The sequence below is a fragment of the Cornus florida genome, unplaced genomic scaffold (genome assembly GCF_030987335.1).
Source record: "Cornus florida cultivar Cherokee Brave unplaced genomic scaffold, ASM3098733v1 CherokeeBrave_3.0.0_Hap2_Chr01, whole genome shotgun sequence".
NCBI lineage: Eukaryota > Viridiplantae > Streptophyta > Magnoliopsida > Cornales > Cornaceae > Cornus > Cornus florida.
Window position 1 is genome coordinate 81,639,602 of NW_026775571.1, and position 21,566 is coordinate 81,661,167.

Genomic DNA, 21,566 nt, shown 5'->3' on the forward strand with positions numbered 1-21,566 from the left:
TCTGTCATTTCATTCATAATAAGCTTTGAGTTTACAAAAAATGAGATATTCAAGTCACATTGTTACAAAAAAGTATGGAATCGAAGAGTCCGGAGGAGTCCTAGCTAGCTGCCTCAGTACCGACAGCATCCTGGTTGTGCCGACCCGCCTCCTCGGTCCCATCAGCCGTCTCACCCTCACGAGGTGGGGAATCAAGATGAATGACAGAATCATTCTGCTGGGGTTCAACGTCAGCAGTGGCTATGGGAGGTACCACAGTTGACGATTGAGGAGCGGTTAGAGACAGAGCGGTAGGAGGAGCTGTAATGATCCTTGAGGAAGCAATGTCTTGGCACTCATCAAATATGCGCTCCGCTTCGGTGGGTTCTGGGTCAACATAGACCCCCAGAGGGTCGATCCCTAAATCCTTGTCGACCTCATCTGGAGTGGAGCTGGTCTGTCCCTCATCCGGAACTCGGTCGGAGAAACCTTCTCGGAATCCTTGAGCATATCTAAGAGCGCCGACCCTTGAGAACCAAGCATGAAGAGCCAGCATCCCACCGTTCACTCTGCTGATTGTATCAATCAGAGCGGTACGCTCATCCAGAGTTCTCTTCTCAAAAGCCATCCGAGCAGACTGTTCATCAGCCAGAAGGCGCTGGAGCTCTGCCTTTTCGTCTCTGATTGAGTCACGCTCAGTCTGCCAGGCGCTCTTTTCCAGCTGGAGGGCATCATTCTCATCCTGAAGGGAGTCGTTCTCCTTCTTCAGGACATCTCTTTCTTGTTCAGTTTTTTCAAGCCGAGCTAGTACCTCGGTATTCTTGCTGGCGAGAAGGTCGTTTTCTTTATTGGCCACCTCCAGGCTATCAAAAAACTTACGAGCCCTGGCGTTCCCCATCTCTACCTGCTTCTGCATAGCCATTATTCCGAACAAAGTCTGCATAGATGTACATTAATAACGGTTAAGCCAATAGTCGGGTCGGGCGAAGACAAGACCAAATAATATGAGAGAATTCATAAGTTGGAAAATAAAAGTCACCTCCATGGCAGATTGGGGAAAGCGGCTGAACACATCCTTCTGGGATAGGCCTTTCGCCGCCTCAAGATCTTTCGGAGTCCACATGCTCCTATAGTACGCCATGGCGGTCTGGCCATCCTTCAGCATGGTCTCGTTCGGTTTCATGAACGTCCCATCCGTTCGGGTGTACCGAGGGGCCCATGGTGGTAAAGTGGGCAGAGAAGAGGAGCCTGAAGCAGAAGCAGAGGCACCAGCTGCAATAGGCCCGAAGGGGGCAGGAGCCCTGACCGGGCGATGCAAGAGAGCACCCGGCCCGGAGACCCGGGTCCTTCTTATGAGAGGTTCCTCCTCAGGATCGACTCCACTGTCAGGATGAGGCCTTTTGCCTCGTTCTTTGTCCCGAGCGCCCCCCGCGGCAACAGGGGCTGTGGTAATTTGGGGAGACGCGCTCGGGTTGGCAGCAGGGGTGCTAACAACAGAGTCAGTAGCCACCGTGCTCGGGATAGTGTCAGAGATGGTGGCTGAGGAAGAGGCTGATGCAGGAGAGGAGGTTGCCCCAGCAGCAGGAGTGGCTGGGGGAGTATTTTTCTTCCTGCCAAAAGAAGGAATCTGAAGCCTGCTCATGTTGTAGCCGAGTGATGAGAGCGCTAGGAGGTTGTCTGAAGTGAGGAGGTCTGAGCAGGAAGGAATATCGTTCAGAACGTATTTCTTCAAGTAATTACTCCTATCCCTGCAAACACTGTAGCTCAAGTCATCACAAGGTATTCCTAAGGAGCGGCATAAGAAAGTACAAAAGCGGGGAACGCATGTTTCGCAGGGGCAATCATGTTTGTGAGATTTGAATTTCTTGTATGAGGAAACAGAACAGACGCCAAAGGCGCTTGGGATTGGGTAACCCTCTGCAGCCGGCGAAGACTAAGCCCCACTAATGCCCACGATGTTATCCCTCCAACCCTTTTCAGATTTTATTGTGTCCGTACATATGGACATCTTCTCGAACGGGTAGAGGTGGTAGAAGGGCTCGTTAGTTCGGATCTTACTGACCTTATAACACAGAAGAAGATCTATGAGGTCAAGGTCCAGACTTCTGTCACGAATCAACAGAAGCATAACAGATATGATTCTAAAGAAATTGGGGTTTACCTGCAGGGGGGATATCCCCAGTCTATTGAAGACATAACTAAAGAAGGGGTGCAGAGGGAACCTAACGACATTCAGTTGAAGGTTTGTAAATAAAACTTCGCCGGGCAGGAGGCCGGCACCGGTCATAATATTAACATCCTTAGGGCAAACCCTAACTTCGATGTCGTCAGGAAGTCTAAGTCTCATACGAAGAACATCTAGATCTACAACCATGGTGGAAGTGCTTGAAGGATCTAAAAGGGGGTAAAAAGAAGCCTGCCGAAAGTAAAAAGGAACAAAACTAACCTCTGAGGACTGCAAGATCGCTGGAAGAATGACTCTTGAAGGATTTCACCAGAAAAAGCTTAGCACTGTTCTAAAAAGAGAGAGATTTGACTAATGATGGAGACGGTAAAAAGGCGTGAAGTGGTATTCTAGAGCCTTATAAAGGCGAGGGGGACCCGAGGGCTGAAGCGTCAGGAAGGCGAGAAATTCATCGAGCCCCGGAACATTGATTCTGGATCTGACCGTCCGTTCCCCCACATGGTTTTCTCGAGCCGTCAATGTCATGATGAGACGCCATCAATAATTACCCCCTTATTAAATAAGGGGCAATTATGGGGGCAGTTGAGGAGGCCCAGGATGACATGGGCCGGATCTGACTTGTAAGCATGACATCCGGTCCGTATAGCTGGGTCGGCCCATAAAAAGACACTGCCATATGGGCCGAACGCGAATAAGCCCATCAAAGGTGACCAGGACTTATGGAGGAACAGGCCCAGATCCAGCAATCCGTCAATATTTGTAAATATCTATAAATAGGAGAAGGAATGGAAAGAATAGGGAGATCTTTTTGTTGAAATGTAAGAATTCTAGAGAGAGAAATAGAGTATGAATTTCTTGCATCTTCACATAGTAACTCTGGTTTTAAAAGCAAAATCATTATTTTTCTCTGAAACAATTTGTTGTTCAAATCATGACCAAAAAGCTAGGAACCAGCTTGAACAGACCGGGGTAGGGGTTGTTGTAGGGATATATATAACATGTGTATGTAATTTAATTTCATTTGGTTTTTGGAATGTAAATGCTGCTATGAAGTATCAAAATGGTCTTGTGGCCTAATCAAGATAACATAGATGAACAACGAGGACAATTGAGCTTGTGAATCTCAGGCTACATGGTCAGTCATTGCCGAAAACTGAAGCAAATTGAAACAATGCAAAAATCAACACAACATTTAACTTATTGTAAAATTCTGTATATAAATTGAGGACATTTTGAAAATTACCCATCTTTAAAAAATATCAATAATATGTATATTTCAAGTTCTGAAAAATAAACACCTTCATTATTAAAATTTTGTGGTGTTAGTTTCATTTATATTTGGGTTAAGTGCAAAAAAAATCCGGATGTATAGTATTTGTGCAGGATTATTCCCTATTTTTTTTAAATGTACATATTAATTCATTAAATTCAAAAAAAGTACAGAACTAGTCCCTCTTATCATTATTTTACAAAAAGTCAAATTAAAAATCCTATTTTACCCTTTTAATACCCACTTTGCCCCCTCACCCATATATGCATATAAGCACCCACCCATTTTGATTCACATGTGCCTGTCCTTCTCGATTGTTAGGATTCTGATCCGGATAATCCGGATCGGATACAATCGGTTCTTCCTTCAAAACGGGTGGAATCATCGCTGATCGACAGTCCATTTTTATCGCTTCTGAGCTCAATCGGCACTGTGGCTGAGATCGGAAATATTGCCGGAGTCATTGTCTTTGTCGATCTCATGGTCTTGAAAAGACGACATATTTGAATCAATGTAAGGAAATGAAGGTCACCCAGATACTTATTTGATCATAGGAATGGAAAATTCTCGAGAAAGTGTGGGAAAACGGGTGGGAAAGTTTGAGTTTTCAACGGGGTTGTGATACTAGGTAGTGAGAAAGGTCATGATTTGTGGAAAATGAACAATCCTAGGGCTGCAAATGAGCCGAGCTGTTCATGAACAGCTCGGGCTCGGCTCGGACTCGTTCATTAAGCAAACGAGCCGAGCTTGAGCCCAATATTTAGGCTCGTTTAGTAAACGAGCCGAGCTTAAGCAACGGTGGGCTCGGCTCGCTTAGGCTCGTGAACATGAGCTCGTTTAGGCTCGTTAATATTCGTGAACAAAGCTCGTAATATTTATATACGTAATATATATTATATTATATAATATATATATATATATATATATATATATATATGATTTTATTATAATTTATAGCATAAGTACCCAAAAGAAAATAGATTAAATTATAAACTATTGCACACCTGTCAATTGATCAAAACTTACCTTATCTCTTTGAAATCTCAAATCTTATCTGTTACTGTTGGGAAATCTCACGAATCTCTTGACCGGGTTAATTTTATCTCCATTTGGCATCTTCCCTTATTCATTCTCCAACGAAGATGATTTATTGTGACTTGTGAGGCCTGTTCTTCAGTTCCTCAGTTCCGTCTTCTAGACTCTGGAGTGAGCAAATTGTGAGGCCTCTTCTTCGAAAGTCCTTTGGGGCTAACTGGTTACCTTGCCTGAAGGTTGACAATCTCGTCTCGATCTAGACTGCCGCAAGATAAGTTACTGCGAATTTTGGAACAGATCAAATAAGCTAATCTCTTGGTGTTTCAGACATCAGAGGAAATTGAGGCTGAATCTTTGCCTTTGGTAAGAAATCATAATTTATTTATTTTATTATTCTTTATTTTTTTTGGGTGTGGATTCAACCATTCTGTTCTCGTGAATTAGTTCTTTACAGATTAGTGGGAAAATATCTATTTCAATTTTTCACCCTCCAAGTGCGAACTGTGAGAGAGAATTTTTTCCTAATTTATTGATTAAATTTTTTACTTCCCGAATTCGCAATGATTTCTTGTTATTATATTATATATGGATAATTTTTTCCTATTTTTATAGCTTGTTTCTAGTTTGTACTTTATAGGTTTCCTGAGACCTCTCTGGCAAACACAATGAATATTGTAATGACACAAATATAGCAATTTGTTGTTATTGTTGTGTTTTTTTGCATGATAGTGTGTATGTGGCTTGTAGAATACTAATTAATTTTGAATTTTAATATAATTTTTTTGTTAAACGAGCTGAGCCCGAGCCGAGCCCGAGCTTTTAAAATCAAGACAAGCTCGAGCCCGAGCTGATCCCATAAACAAACGAGCCGAGCCCGAACAGCCTTAAGCTCGGCTCGGCTCGGCTCGGCTCGGCTCATTTGCAGCCCTAAACAATCCCTACAACTTGATTGTTTTGAGAGAAAATGGTAAGAGTATTATTATATGTAGGGTTAAGTAAAAAAAATATGTAGGGTTTATGCACTAAACTCATCACAGCTATACTACAATTTCCTTCAACGCCGAAGATTCCAAGCCACCAATTTGAATAATACCCTTTCGCAGCATCAAAACCCCCATTTACTTCTTCTCAATTTGAGTCCTCTCATTCGTTTCTCCTGCCTGACCATTATTCTCTCTCTCTAGACTCTATATCCATATATTTATTTTAGCCTGTAATCTGGAGAGAGATTTCTTTCTTTCTATATTTCTTTAGATCTTTAATGGTTACATCATCATCATCCTTCTTCAATTCAACTCCGTTTCATCTTCTCCATTCCATTCAATCTCATCTAGTCGTTGGTCGAGTTGGGTTTATCTCTCTACCCAAAAAGGCTACACCTTTATTTCTCTCTCTACAAACCCTATGGATATGCACCTGGAGAGAGAGAGCAATACAGAGCCCTGTGATGTTCAACGAATTAAACCCTCAAATAATATCAGAAATAGAAAAAAAAATTAAGTTAAATAACGAAAAAAAAAAAAAAAACCAAAAGACAATGTTAGAGAGAGGAGGAGAGAATGTTTAGAGAAAGAAAGAAAGGAGAGAGAGAGAATCCATTCATGTTAATGGGTGGCTTTTTTTTTCTTTTTTTTAATAAGGGATAAAAGAGTCATTTTACATAGCCTGTATTTATAATCATTAATCTATTCAAGAGGGTATTATCGTCTTTTTATATCACAAAGGGACCTATTTGTGCCAAATTGATAGTATGAGAGAGTTTTTTATTACACAAAGACCGATATGCACTATATCAATAGTAGAGAGAAATTTTTTGCACTTAACCCTTTATATTTAGGGCAAATTTCTCAAAACCCCCAAAACTATTAAAAAGTGATCATAAAACCCCAAACAGTTTTAAAAACTCCCAACAATATAATAACTTTATCATTTTAAAGGTATGTGAAATGACTAAATTACCCTTATTATATTCCCTTTTATTTAAAAATCAAAAAAATCATATTTTTGATGGGGATGGCAACCTCTTCGGCCACGTCACCCACATCACTCCCTCTTCCTTCTTCGACGACCCCGCCACCATCGCCGACACCGCCACCACCTCCTCCAACCCCCCCACCCTCCTTATACATAATCAAACTAACCAGAAATTTGCTATAGATTCTTAAAATTAGCAAAGAGTTATGATATATTTAATTTCTTGAAGTAACGATTTTTATCTCACCACTGTGTTCATAGCCATAATGTTCCCATTACATAAATCTATTGATTGTATACAGTTGCATCAAGGTATCATCAATCTGTCAGATGGTAATCAGTAGATCAAATTGCTTGACAATTCCACTCTTTCCCCCATAAAGTCCTTGATAAAAACAATTTGTCAGTCAAAATGTGGTTAATTTAATTAAAATCTCAGTGGGAACCATAAATTAGAACAAATATCTCTCTTCTATTTCTGCCAGTTTTAGAGGAGTAGAAAGTTCGACATCCAGGAAGGAGGGAGCTGTTTCTGGTTCATCTCCTAGTTACATGATTACAGTTTCATAGCTGACAAAATAAGAAAATTATTCCTGTAGAAACTAACGAGAACTAAGAAGCCAACCTTTTGCCGCACTCATTTGAAATAAACAATGTCTTCCACTCCTACAATATATTTAATATAATTGGTGTTTCATGATGATGGTTTCCACTGCTACCCTATGGAAGATCCACATAGAAATCAATATCTATATAGATAGCCAACCACCTAAATCAATACTGTATCGAATGACTGGAAACCTAACATGTATGTGATAGCCATTCTCCTGCTAAACCTTTGCACTTATTAGCTGCCTTCGTATTCAAACCATGAGAGACTCAAAAGCCCACATTTTCACTTGCCATCTCGAATTATTACCACTACTACACCAAGCAATAGCTACTATGTGACAAATATTCGCCATTAACTATAGGAAAACATTGATTCTTAATTTCTAACATGCAATTTCACTAGAAAAGATTGTTTCATCAGATCTTCTAGATCTTTGCTACTAGACTTAATAGTCAAATCGAATGAAAACCATGATAACTTCAGGGCAAGCTAGATCATATTAACAAACAATTAATAATAACAGCAACCAACAACACGAATAAGGCACATCATTAGAAAAACAAAAACTAATCCTTTGAAATCAAGTTCAATATATACTCAAAAGAGCAGAGTTCATATAATATACATAATCAAACTAACCAGAAATTTTCAGCAAACCTCGAAACAGTTTCATCGAGCTTCGAGATACCCGCGAACTTTTCAGCAGCAAGCTCCAAAATTTCACCGAATAGTTCCGGTGACTGCAACCAACTTCACCGGTGAGCATGCGTAACTGCGACGACGGTGCGACGCTCCATTGCTACAATATAGTCGCCATGACGGTGCAGCACTCCACGGCCATGAAGAAGGCTTCAATCTCACGAACTCAGCTTTGGTCAATGTAGAACCGTGCAAGTCTTGGAACTCTGTTGTGTCGCCGTCACCTTCACCGTCGTTTCAGTTTTAGGAGCTCGCTGTTGGGTTTTTGCAATGGTGGGCCAAGGTAGCGTGGACATGCACATTGTCGGACTGAAGTGGGTTTCGCGGAAAAGAAATGCACCGGACTGAAATGGATTTCGCGGACATCCTAAACCCATGACTGAACCCATAACCAGCTACCTCATCCTAGACTAATGGAGGAGAGAAGATGAACTAAAACGATGACACTGTGGGTGTGTTTTTACTATTACAAGGGGTATTTTCGGTATAATACATTTAAATACACATTACTTGTTTGGCACATGTGACAATAAGGGCATTATGGGGGTTTTATAAAAAAACTGGTCAAAATAGATAGTTAGGGGATAATTTGCTCAAAATATTAATAATACAGGGATTATATGCACTTAATTTTTAGTGGGGGTGTTTTTTGCACATTTTTTGTATAGCAAGGGAGTTTTTTGCACTTAACTCATACCAAAATAGCATTCCTAAATCAAATAATTATTTTATTCATGACATTTAGAAAAACAATATTTTTTAGTTGACGTTTAACTTGGCATTTTTGCATATGGTGTATATAAATAAAATAAAAAATAACATATATATATTATATAAATTTTGTAAAAAAAAAAAAAACTTGAATGTATCTCTTAATCTATATTGCTCAAACTAGTAAATGTCAACTTAGAAATATACAAATAATTTTGTGAAAATTCATTATATATATAAATTTTTTTTGGGTAAGTGGAAATTCATCATATATATATATATATATATATATATATATATATATAATTTTATGTGCACATAACTTTAATAATATCTCATAATTCATACCAATATAAACTTGCAAATGTGAAAAACTTTTCTATAAAAATATATATAGATAATACATAAACGCATACAGTATACACGCGGGAGAGGGAGATTATGAAAAAACTTGCTTCAATAAATGGTACATCGGTAATTATTTTTTTATTTATTTATAAAATAAGTGTAATTAATTGAGCAAAATTATTGATGATCATCTCAAGACGTGTACCATAGCAAAGAAGATTTATATATTATTGAGTTTAATTATATTTTTCTATTTGGGGACTTACCTTTGATCGCCCCATTTTTTTCTATATTAAATCTTTTTTTATTATTTGTATTATCGTGTGTATATATGAAAGTTGCAACAATATGGTTCAAAGTTAAAGGAAAAATCTTGTTTTCCTAAAATTTTAAGGTAAAAAAATTATTTTAAGAAAGTACTTGATTTAAGGAAAATAATTTTTAGTATTTTTGAATAACTGTTTGGAAGATATTTTGTACTTAAACAATAATTATTGATGTACATGTAATTATTTTACTTGATTGAACCAAAGTGAAAAATAAAATTTTAAAATATACCATTTTTAAGTTAAGGCTCCTAACTCTGTGCAGGTGTAATTTTCCCAATTTTTAATGTTTCACAGAGTAATTATGTAAAAAAATATATTTGCTGAATGGACAAAATGATTAGTGCCATGAAACTTGCCCTCTCCATCTACTAATCTAAGATATTTGAAAAAGAAAGAAAAAAGAAAAAGAAAAAAAGGGGGACAAAATGATACTAAACCTTTACCAATTTAGTAAAGTTTTTGAAGTTTAAGAGGTTATTTGTGAGTACACGTCATTTTTATGTTTTTCTTTTCTTTGCATACTGGCAATAAACTCATGCATCTGGTCTTTTAGAATCTCCAATATTCTACTAATAATATGAATAAGTACTATTACAATGCTTGGCATTATCAGGGTTCTTAAATATAATACATGTTAATTTAAAACACTTTTATTACTAATTTTATAATAACATCTTTTAATAGAATTTGTTATGATAGTAAAAACTTTATAAAAGTGACAAAATAAAAAATAAGAAAAGATAAAATTATTCAAGAAAAAAAATTTACTGAAAATATCTCTACTCAGAATATAATTTTAAACAATTCAAAAGCTTTACCGAATTTTAGCTTAAAATATTTTTAATAATTTGTAAAACATATAAACACAATTCTTTAAAATAAAAAGGCAGTAGATACACCTAAACATAGATACAACGTTACATAGTACGGAGTATCTTGTTCCTTAAAGTCCACATGATGGACGATGATTAGGGCCTGGACTGGTGCGACATCTTAATTGCGTCAACTACAATCCCAGCCATATGTCTCGCCTTGAAAAACATTTTCTTTTGTCTTCAAATCAAACACTCTCCGTCTAATCTATGTATTCATCAAAATAGTAATAGCATTAAAAATAAAAAAAATTAAAGACCCACTTTAGCTTTCCTCAATCAACAAACAAAGCATCTCTCTGTGTATTATTCACACCCTTCTCTCTCTATATATATCTATATATAATTTGACTTAACCCTAAAACCCCATATTTCTCCCACTCATTGTCTCTCTCATTCGATCTGCTTTCTCTCTCTAGGTGCGTCTGTGTGTGTGAGTCCTCGCCGATTCAGCCATGGATGAAGAATACGACGTGGTAGTGCTGGGCACGGGTCTCAAAGAATGCATCCTCAGTGGGCTTCTCTCCGTTGACGGTCTCAAGGTCTTGCTTCTTGTTTTCGGAACGTGATAAATAATAATTTATTGTTCAAAATTTTGCCTCTTCTTCTTGTTAATATCTTGCTTGAATCGGACAATGATTCTTATACGGTTATTATTTCCAGATTGAGATTGGTTTCTGTTACTACTTCTTTCGATCTTGATGGATCTGGAATGCTCAAAATCAAAATCATCTTCTGTATAATGAAAATTTTTATAATCAAAGATTCGTTTTTTTTTAATTATGATTTTTTATTATTTATTGCTCTATTGTATACCTAAGATTTTTCCAAATTGATATTGCAATTCTGCATTTTATTCTGAATTTTAAAGTGGGTTACTTGTCTTATTTATTTATTTATTTTTAATTTTTGGTTAATAAGCTTAAAGTGGGTTATTTTTTGATTTGACAGTCAGCAATATACTGAATGATTCGCACCCCACTGTCTGCACAACCTCCACACACACACTCGCATCCGGTGATTTAGATTAGCAAATTATATACTTCTATGTATGTGTATATGCATGTGAAGTAAAGTTTTGGGACTTGGGAAGCTAGGTCTTCTCATCAATATTTGGATATAATTAATTTAGCTAAATCAGCAGTTTGGTACTAAATGTATTGGAATATGCTAAGCAACGAAATAGGTCAACAACACTTGTTCCATTCTGGCCACTTTTGATTTGATGATGTATTGGCTAACACCACACACTCACACACGTATTTATGCACGTATGATCTGTGTATATTGCTTGTGGGCAAGTGCACGTGTAATTTATCTTTTTTCTTCATAAGAATATATTTCCCATTTTCTAAGGAAAATGGTGTATGTTTAGATATCTATAAATACTTATCACGGTTTCAGGATTTTATACTTTAATGACGACGAAGAGGTTAATTGAAACAGGTAAAAGTCGTATATTATTAAGTGAGATTTAGCATGACTCTATCTTTCCATGGCACAATTTTGAAACTGATTTCGTTTTCACATTATATAATGTGCCGGATAGGGATCAAAAGTTTTGGATATGATTCTGCAAATGAATCATTTTCACAATTTATTGCGTGTTGGAGAGAGCTCAACAGATGATATTTGAGAGAAGGAATGGTTTTCTTCCACTATTCACAAGAACCAAAATGGTGGTAGAGTTGTAAATTATGAAGTAATTTCCTGTTGAAGAGTGAGCAAGAGAGGTTCCGGAAGCGGGCAGTCTTTTCTTGGTTGTGTAGTTCTTCACATATGACTCTGCACCATGTAATGATTTTACAAACAAACATGATAACTGGTATAGATCAACGAGGTGGCAAATGGTGCTAAATGATGATCTAATATCAAGCATGAATCTCTAGGTTATTAATTAGGAATTGTTAATTTATTTGTTGTTGAGTTGGTTCATTCTTTTACATGATCCTAGGTCTGGACAAGTTGATAGGATTGAAGAATAGTTGACGTTGAATCTAAAGGATCTATTACTAGATGGATACCTTTGGCAGCTAATCCTCTTGATAGTACAATAGTAGCATCTAAATGTGCAAATGTCGTAGTGGAAGCTGCCATTGAAAGACTCTATTGAGACAAGGATGGGCTATCGATAACGTAGAGGAAGTAGGTTGGGCAGTTGGTCAGATCTAGTATGGATCGTACATGGATGATAATTGGAGTCGGCGGTTCCATGTGGTAATGTATGCGTATTGGTACCTTCTTTAGGACCGATTGCTTCTGATTTGCGTTCATATGTTTGGAGAAGCCTTCTAAACATCTTACCCAGTGTGATTATATCTATCGGCTCATACTTTCCTATCGTCCTTAGGTGCTACAAGGATTAAAGTTTATGGATGTCAAAAAATCATCTTCAAGTATACTGGAGAACTTGCAAAGAAAGAGTGAGAACCCAGACATAGGTTAATGTCTGCCTTAGGTTCACAAATGCTAAATGAAGGAACTGAGTTCAAAATCTCAAGTTATATGGATTTTTCCCAGAGTGCTTGTTATGTAGCAGAACTTTTTGTCCTGTCATTTTGAGTTTGAATATTAATTTTGGATTGATGAAAGGAGATTGAGGCCATCAGATGTTATCCTTAGAATTTAGGAGTTATGGAAAGATTCATTTAGCTTACTGTTATTTTTGATGTGGTAGCTCATGAGCTCTGCTGAGAGGATCTTTGTTTCCAATCGTCAGCTCCTCCCTTTGAGGGTGGTCTATCATTATGGCAAAGTTGTCTGATAGAGTTGGAGCTCTGTGCCTCTGTCATTAAGCTCCTTTCAACACTGGCTTGCGTTGTCCTCTGGTTCTTTTTGCTTAGTAGCTCCCTTTCTTTCCTTGTCTGGTTGGGCTGATAATTTCTCATTACAAAAATTTCATTCTATTCTTTGCTTCTGTTGGCCTCGTTCTTATGGTTGCCTTTTTGATCTTACCCTTCTATTTAATCTATTAGATGCTATTTCTCAATCTAAATTTTAGTTTGTATGTTGCATTTGGTGTTGGATTTGGGTGGACCTTCTACATGTTTAGAGGGAGTTATAAAAATTAACCAAAAACTTGTTACTTTGTCTTCTATTTTCTTCTCTTTTTAATTTGGGGCCACGAGTATGTCATCTATGCAATATGATCTATTGCTACAACCCAAATTATGTTTAAGTTTTTTTCTTATTCAACATGCTAAACACATTACATATATTTGTTTTGGTTTTTTGTTTTTTGTTTTGTTTTTGTTTTGTTTTTGGTATAAAGAATATATTTAAATAACCCAAGAACCTTATCCGATCAGCTATTGGATCACTAATACTGCCCGTGTGGTGAACCAGGTTCTGCACATGGATAGGAATGACTATTATGGAGGAGAGTCGACTTCACTCAATCTCATTCAGGTTTATAACCTTAACTTTTATACAAGATATGTGACAACTATTTCAATTTCTTATTAATGTTCTATTTGTCTTGACAAATCTATTAATTTACAGCTCTGGAAGAAGTTTAAGGGAAATGATAAACCTCCAGCACATTTGGGTTCTAGCAGGGATTATAATGTGGACATGATCCCGAAGGTTTCTATCTTTTCTACTCTATTGCATCCTTTACGATGGACCATCTTTGCGGTTTTTTTTGTTTGTTTGTTTGTTTGTTTCTTGACTTTCATGATTTTCCAACTTATATATATATATAGTTTATGATGGCAAATGGTACCCTTGTACGCGTCCTCATTCACACTGATGTTACAAAATATTTGTCCTTCAAAGCAGTAGATGGCGGCTATGTCTACAATAAAGGAAAGGTATAATAAATTTTTATATTTTAGTTTTTTTTTTTACTCGGTACTAGAAGTTGTTTTCAGCTTGTTACCCAGATGTTATATTCATAATTTATCATCTCTTGTAATAAACTTTATGCAATAGGTACACAAGGTGCCGGCAACTGACATGGAGGCACTAAAATCTCCTCTAATGGGCATCTTTGAGAAGCGCCGTGCTCGCAAATTCTTTATATACGTCCAAGATTATGATGAAAGTGATCCCAAAACACACGAGGGAATGGATCTTACTAGAGTGAAAACGAGAGAGCTTATTGCGTACGCTCTTGATCTTTACTTTTGTTTTGCTCCAGATATCTCTCAAGGAGATTCAGTGAAAAGACAGTCTACGTATTTTTGTTTTTGTTTGTCGGTTTGGGCTTTTCACTGGTTACTTTTTTGTTGGCATGTATTTCATAGGTGTGGTGGCACATTGGGGTCTCATTAAGTTTGAAAAATAGAGCGTGACTTGAAGCTCAATATATGCAAGATTAGATTAGTTTAGTACACCCAATACTTGTGAAGGAGCACGTATGTTACATTGATACCTAAACAGGTCATTATGGTTAAAAACTGTAGTTATACAAACTGGTTAATATACTCAAAAGACATGTAAAATCTACAAATTTGCTTTATTCATCTATAGTAATATGTGCTAGTTATTAGACTCAAATAATACTAAAATTATTAGATTCCTTTAGAGTTAGCTTGCAGGTAGATCAAATTATTTTGATTTGTAAGGTTAGAATTATTATATTTTGGTTTGTATCTATAGCTCTTGAATTCGAAATATTACAGGACCTTAAGGATTTAGCATCGACGAGGAGATATTCGAGAACTTTTTAAAGTGATATCCGTTAAGAGTGCATAGACAGGTACAGCTCATACATTACAAAAGAATCATGCAGAGGGGTGATGTAGATGAATAATTTGCCCTTCAACAGTATGTTATACCAAGCTGTGTGGAAAGCTTCTTTGTATGCCTATTTATATAGTTCACTTGTTGAACACATTCCTGCCACCTCATCCACTTCCATTCATTTTTCCTGCTTCACTCTCCCCTCCTACCAAACAGATTAATAGATTCTTAAGCCTTGCAGCTTGTCCCACTACTATAATCCTCAATGATTTGGGCATAATCCAAGTTCGTCCAAATCATCCCCATTAGGATGACCCAATTTGAAGATAAGAAAGGACTTTGGATCACACCATTGATGGACTTAAAATTTGATTCTGTGCTACTTATCAAAAAAATTAAAAAAAAAAAATGATTCTTTGCTGTGCCTGTATGGGCAGTTTTTTTATTTTATTATTATTATTTCAGTTAATAATTTATATTCATAATTGCTGTCCTCGCAAAACAATGCTGGTCCTGATGGAATATACTAGAAAGTTTTGAAAAAAATAGCTGATAGTTGGAAAGGGGGATTCATCCATTCAATGATCAATAATCAATGTAAGATGATATAGCCATTTTGACAACATTTCTTATGAAAGAGTAGGTGGCACTAGTTTGCCCGTATTCTTGGTAGGTTTTTACATGACTAAGTATATTTTAAATTTGTGGACACATCTATGAAATGTCTAACATGTGTCTAAGATTGTCAATGAAGTGTTTGTATCTTGTACGTGCCCGACACTGACACAACATCTTGATAGAAGTGTTTCTGCTTCTTAGTCTGCACAAATGATACCAGAATATGGCTTTTGTTCCATCAACATACTGATCCTTGTTACAAAAATTTGATGTCGCCCTTTAAAATGCTCAAGCTAGAAGTGTTACGTTAAATTTGTATTTTGTTTTACCCCAAGCAAGATGTGATATAATATGGATATTTACTTATGTTTAAAAACTACTCTGATTTGGGTAAATTTGGTATGCACTACGTGTCCAAATCATGTTTTGATTGGATTTCATATTTGAACCTATGTATTAAACTTTGAATTTGGGTTTATATTCACCTGGATAACTAGATCTCATCCATTTTCAGAAGCTGCTATTTCTACTCAACCAGGGTCTTATCCTTTGTCAGGGAATGCTTATAATTTTTTCTTTCTCACCATTCTACTCAACGTGGTCTTTTTTTTGTTTTTTGTTTTTTGTGGATAAGTACCATCGATGACCCTTTCTTGTGTTGTAAGTAAAATAGTTTGATGCTTAGAGTTAAAGGTTGGTTATCAATATTAAATTAGTGAAATTAGAGGTCTTTAGACGAAATAAAATGTCCCCTGTAACTTGTCAACCCTGCAAAGGTTTAGGGTGTTTTATTTGATAAAAAATTTTGGGGCTCTATTGCGGTTTTTGATCTTTGAGAACTTGTGGTTAATTTTAGTAAGGAAAACTGGACAGCGACTATAGTTCTAAAAGCCCTCTAAGGGCCAATGTTCCAGCGAACTGTAATATTTTACTCTCTGGTTCATAATCTGGCTTCTCACTGAATATGATAAGTGAGAATTAATTTGAAAATTTCCATGTGAGTTATGAGATGTTATTATTTTGCTTTGCTGTTTCTGTGTTAAGTGTGAATTTTTAATGGTAATCAAGAAGCTCTACCCTGGCCCTTCATATGGTATGGGAAATATAGGTAGTTAACTGGAGGAAGGATAGTAAAAGATAAGGAAAGAACAAAGACAGAATCATATTATCCTTTTGGTTGCCTGAATGTTGTGGAAAGACGAAATAAATTTACAACAATTTATGATGGCGCTGGACCTCCAAACTGTTGGCTAAACTCCTAGTTCATTTCCCTCTTGATGTCTCCTTCGCATTCTTGAAGTGAAAAGGTGCGTTAAAATAGTCCATACATAATTTATTGCATTTGGACTAGAAATTATGTGATGCAGATGGTGTCTGTACTTTTCAAAACAACCTCAACATTGATGTCTGAGCAAAACATGTTGTAATCTGTCTCATGATCATTTGGTGAATTGCTACTCCGTTGAGTTGATTAGGATAGCTCAATATGAAAGTCTATAATGGGAAAGATGCATGGACTAATTTTCAAGGAAGATACAAAAGAACTGTGTACTCTGGGAATGCTAGTTCTAAGAACTTGATTAAGGGACTTCGTTTCATTTTATAGCAGTTAAAAGAAACTATCAAGTTGGAAGGGCACTATTTTCCAATTTTTTACAATAACATGCCTGTGATATGATGTCTACAGGGTTTTCCCTCAAGTGAAGACAGCCGTGATGTTGCCTTGGCTGTTTGAATTGGAAATTGAGTGTTCATCTCCGTTAAATTTGGTGTTTGTAGCAGATGACTATTCCTGTGCAAGTGATTTGTACTTGTGTTAGGATGCTATTGCATGTGAAACTCTATGTGGTTATCATTAGGAGTAAGCTGTACAACATGCTTATTGCGTGGAATATGCACAACTGTTTTACATATCCTCAAGCGTGTTTAACTAATAATAGTATTAATTACTGATTCTGCTTGAGTTCTCCATAGTAATATTTGCATCTCTTGTTTATTTATTTATTAATTATTATTATCTAATCAAGTATAACTAACAATAGCCTCTGCTGCTTTTGCCCTGTCACTAGTATTAATTGCTGTGAATTTATCCAGCAATCAAGCTAATTCTGTACCTTCAATTTTTTGACAGAAAATATGGTCTTGATGACAACACTGTGGACTTTATTGGTCATGCATTGGCGCTTCACAGAGACGACCGCTATTTAGATGAACCTGCATTAGATACTGTGAAGAGAATGAAGGTGAAAAATGCACAGGATCCATATTTTATTCCCTTTTTACTTGGTTTTGTTCTCTTATAAGGTTTAAATTTCGTGTGAACTTGTCTGAAAACATTTGCTTCTTATTGTGCCATAGCTATATGCAGAGTCTCTTGCACGGTTTCAAGGAGGATCTCCGTACATTTACCCCTTGTACGGATTAGGAGAGCTCCCTCAGGTTCTGTCTTTTCTATTTTTATCCACTACCCTCTCTATTTTTTTTTCTCTCTCTCTCTCTCCTCGTCCTCCTTTTCACCTTTGTTTTTTTGTTCGTTCTTTCGTGTTATTTGATCTTTTTCATGACCTGTTTCTGATATGAAAGTTTGGCTCTTTAGTTTGACTATGTTGATTTGTTTCATTTAGGCTTTTGCTCGGCTCAGTGCTGTTTATGGTGGGACTTACATGTTGAATAAACCTGAGTGCAAGGTACTTCTTTGTTTTGTGTCTCAGTTTTAAAGGTCATTTTCCTTATATTGATCTTTCAATTGGATAGGGGAATACATAAATTCTTATCATGAGGCTTGATGCTTGCTCAAATTCCAGGTAGAGTTCGACGAGGAAGGCAAGGTTATTGGTGTCACATCAGAAGGGGAAACTGCTAAGTGCAAGAAAGTTGTTTGTGATCCTTCCTACTTGCCCAACAAGGTACTTATTTCTCTTAGCCTTTTAGATTCATTTCAGATTGCAGTTGGTGGTTGACTTTATGCTTGGTGGAGCTTCTGGGTTTTGGTTCGGTCATAGTATTTATGCCTGAACTGAAAATATGTTATGTATATAATACATCTTCAGAAGCCTACTGAGTTTGTAGTTATTCAACGCTTTTAAAATTAGAGAAGAATATGTAATCTGAACATGCGAAGTATGGTGTATGACAGGTCAGGAAGGTTGGCAGGGTCGCAAGAGCAATTTGCATTATGAGCCACCCAATTCCAAACACCAATGATTCTCACTCAGTGCAGGTTATTCTGCCGCAGAAGCAGTTGGGTCGCAAGTCAGATATGTGAGTTCTCATCCAACATCTTCGAGAGATTCCATCTCTCTGGTTTCTTGAGTTACAGGAATACATATTTTCTTTATGCTTTTTGGTTCAGATTAGCTGGGAGATTTCCCAGTAGGATTTAATCTGAATCTTCTTGTTGGGAGACATTGAGATCTGAGGCAAAGCCAACCAGTCAAGAGGAATAACTCCATTATTCTCTGGGTTTCTTATATTTATTTGGAATGGGGATCCGCATTACAATTGTTTTTTTTTTTTTAAAAAAAAAAAAAAAAAAGTTTACCTGCCAAATGCTAAGAAAGTATTCAAAAGATATTCACTTGTAGCCAGAGTGTAGAAAGACAAGGTTTATGGTTGTTATGACCCATAAAATGATTAAACAACTGTCCAATTTTTAAAATCAGTTCACTAATGTAGTGTCTAGGTTTCTCATGGCAATTGGAACATGTCATGCATAGTTTTTGAATTGAGTTCATAGTGTCTTTGTTGTGGCATTAGTGATCTCATCCATTTATATTTGTTTTATAATTGTAAAAAAAATATTTAAAATTCGAATGACCTTTTTATTCAGTTTTGGTATTTTCGTGATCATGATGATGGTTTTAGTTCTTATGTCCAACCTTTCTATTGGGTGGGTGACAGAGACACTTCTAAATGGCTTTGTGGTCATTTCACATATTTTGTAACAGTGGAAGAGAGAGAGAGAGAGAGAGAGAGAGAGAGAGAGAGAGAGAGAGAGGTGTTTTATTTAATGGCTTTCGTTTATTTTGTAGTTTTTTCCCCTTCACAATGTAAACACAGGGAAGACCAGCATTAGGTAATAGCCACCCTATACCCTTGTATGACAGTCTATGGCATCATCAATTTCAGTAAAACTAAAATCTAATAATAGAATAGTTCCCCATTAGGAATATATTAAAAATGGATAAAATGGCAAATGGAGGAAAAAATACTATAAATTAAGAAGCATAGGCATAGTACGTGCCTCTCCTCGTACTTTTCTTAATTGTCTTAACTTGGTGTACAAGTGACTAATTTCTAACATTTGAGGTTTTAGATGTCAACTAGTCATTTATCTTATGTGATACCTCTGAGGTTCTGGCCTTTCTGCAGGTATCTCTTTTGTTGTTCTTATTCACACAATGTTGCCCCAAAGGGGAAATTCATTGCATTTGTATCAACGGAGGCGGAGACTGATCATCCAGAGACTGAACTAAAGCCGGGAATTGATCTTCTAGGGCCCGTGGACGAGATATTCTTTGATATCTATGACAGATATGAACCGGTTAATGAGCCTTCTCTGGATAATTGTTTTATATCAAATGTGAGTTTCTCTTAAATGCCATTATTGAATGCTGTATCTACCTTGAAGCTTTCACTTTGTTGATGAGTAATACCTCCTTTATTATGTTCAACAGAGCTATGATGCCACAACTCACTTTGAGTCAACTGTCATCGATGTGCTCAATATGTATTCCTTGATAACTGGGAAGGTATAAATTGTGTTTTGCATTTGAAATTTGTTACCCTGGTTCAATACTTCAAACATTCTTTCAACTAGCTTTGTGGCTTGATTCATGTTTTTGATAACGTAAATTATTGTGCTGTTATAACGTTTGATGAGTACGTGAAAGCACCTCAACAGCATTGCATTATAAGGGGGAGGAGCCATATCAATATATCGTTCACTGCTATATCTGCTGGTGTTGACTTTTAAATTTAAAAATGTTAATGTTCTAAACGCTTTGGAACATCATAAATGATAAAATAGAAAATGAAACAACAGGAACATACGGTACAGTTTTATTAGTGAAATAAGTGATAGACACAAGTATAACAGTAAATAACAGCCAAACAACCACTTAACATAGGAAGAAGTCAGTAGTACGACCCGTAGCTTCAATCTGGTTGTCTGATTTTATATTATACATTCTAAGCATGCATCATGGATGTACAATTTCAATGTCCAGTGAACTCTTATTTCAGACATAGTTTAACTAGTAAGATGGGATGATGCAATTGTCTTATGTGTGATATATTGGATCATTGGTTTCATGCATAGTTTAACTTGTAAAATGCGATCTATGAGACTAGATCCAGAACATTGTTTTTGAAAACATCAAGACAGCTTCGAGTTCTTTTTGTTCATTGAGAATAAGCTTCCCTGTAAAACATTTAGATTTGTGTATTGTATGTAGTATTCTAAAATAAAGAATTAAAATCATTTTTCTGCAATTGCAAAAGAAGCTCTTTCAAAGAGAAGTTAGTGGGAGAGTTGACTTTGAGAAGAAAGAATTAGTTTCTAGAAAACTATTATCTTCAACTTACCTATTGCATTTTATTTTTCCTGTAAAAAAGGCATTTAATAAGAAGTGCCTAAAAGTTATATTGAGGCCATGATAGGTCAAAATTTTGTTGAGTTGCTTTCGAGTAAACATGTCAATCAACAAAGGCAGTTCCTATAAATATTGTTTCTATGGTTATTCAGATTATTAAGGTTGATTACGTGTTAACGTGCAGGTTCTTGACCTCAGTGTGGATCTAAGTGCTGCCAGTGCTGCTGAAGAATGAGAAGTTGCATGGGGTGTGCTTGCACGTACCTGTGCTTCCTTCTTGCCAAATTCAGTAAAACATCACATATTTCTGTGTGATTTACCTAATCAAAAAGCGCTTGGATTTGACTTGATTTTCTCTTTTAATCATATATATTATCATATCATAATGTAATAAAAAATGGTCTTCGAATGCTGCTTGTTTGTTAACTTTTAAGTGTAGTATTTGGAAATGCATATGCATGCACATTGTTACCATGTAGGCTGGCTAGGGCATGCGTCATTCCACCATGACAGGAACTAGAAATTCAAAATAATATCTAAGCTGAAGGAATCTGAGCCAGCACTCTCTTGAGAGGAATGTCTTAAGGGTTTTGGGTTGCAATACCTGCCCTGTTTGGATGTTTGGCTTAGAAGTAGTAGTGGGTGTTAAGTGT

At 36.5% G+C, this 21,566-nt stretch overlaps 1 protein-coding gene across 2 annotated transcripts; it reads left to right on the top strand.

The window, feature by feature from the left end:
- Positions 1 to 10,164: 10,164 nt before the first annotated feature.
- Positions 10,165 to 21,339, top strand: LOC132302870 (guanosine nucleotide diphosphate dissociation inhibitor 2). 2 transcript variants are annotated; one of them, XM_059799868.1, is made up of 14 exons: positions 10,165 to 10,318; positions 10,435 to 10,557; positions 13,361 to 13,423; positions 13,517 to 13,600; positions 13,720 to 13,827; positions 13,949 to 14,121; positions 17,451 to 17,562; positions 17,678 to 17,758; positions 17,944 to 18,006; positions 18,124 to 18,225; positions 18,456 to 18,580; positions 19,691 to 19,901; positions 19,996 to 20,070; positions 21,098 to 21,339. In XM_059799868.1, the coding sequence occupies exons 2-14, from the start codon at positions 10,471 to 10,473 to the stop codon at positions 21,146 to 21,148; spliced, it is 1,335 nt and encodes a 444-aa protein (XP_059655851.1). In that variant the 5' UTR covers positions 10,165 to 10,318; positions 10,435 to 10,470; the 3' UTR covers positions 21,149 to 21,339. The 2 variants fall into 2 exon arrangements, with proteins under 2 accessions (XP_059655851.1, XP_059655845.1); XM_059799862.1 differs by lacking the exon at positions 10,165 to 10,318 and having other exon boundaries at positions 10,326 to 10,557.
- Positions 21,340 to 21,566: the final 227 nt, after the last annotated feature.

What these genes read in the sequence shown, in the direction of transcription:
- LOC132302870 (XM_059799868.1), top strand. Translation starts at nt 10,471, where the DNA reads ATGGATGAAGAATACGACGTGGTAGTGCTGGGCACGGGTCTCAAAGAA. An exon ending in ATAATTGTTTTATATCAAAT is followed by an intron (nt 19,902 to 19,995) that starts GTGAGTTTCTCT and finishes TATGTTCAACAG; the next exon opens with AGCTATGATGCCACAACTCA. An exon ending in ATTCCTTGATAACTGGGAAG is followed by an intron (nt 20,071 to 21,097) that starts GTATAAATTGTG and finishes GTTAACGTGCAG; the next exon opens with GTTCTTGACCTCAGTGTGGA.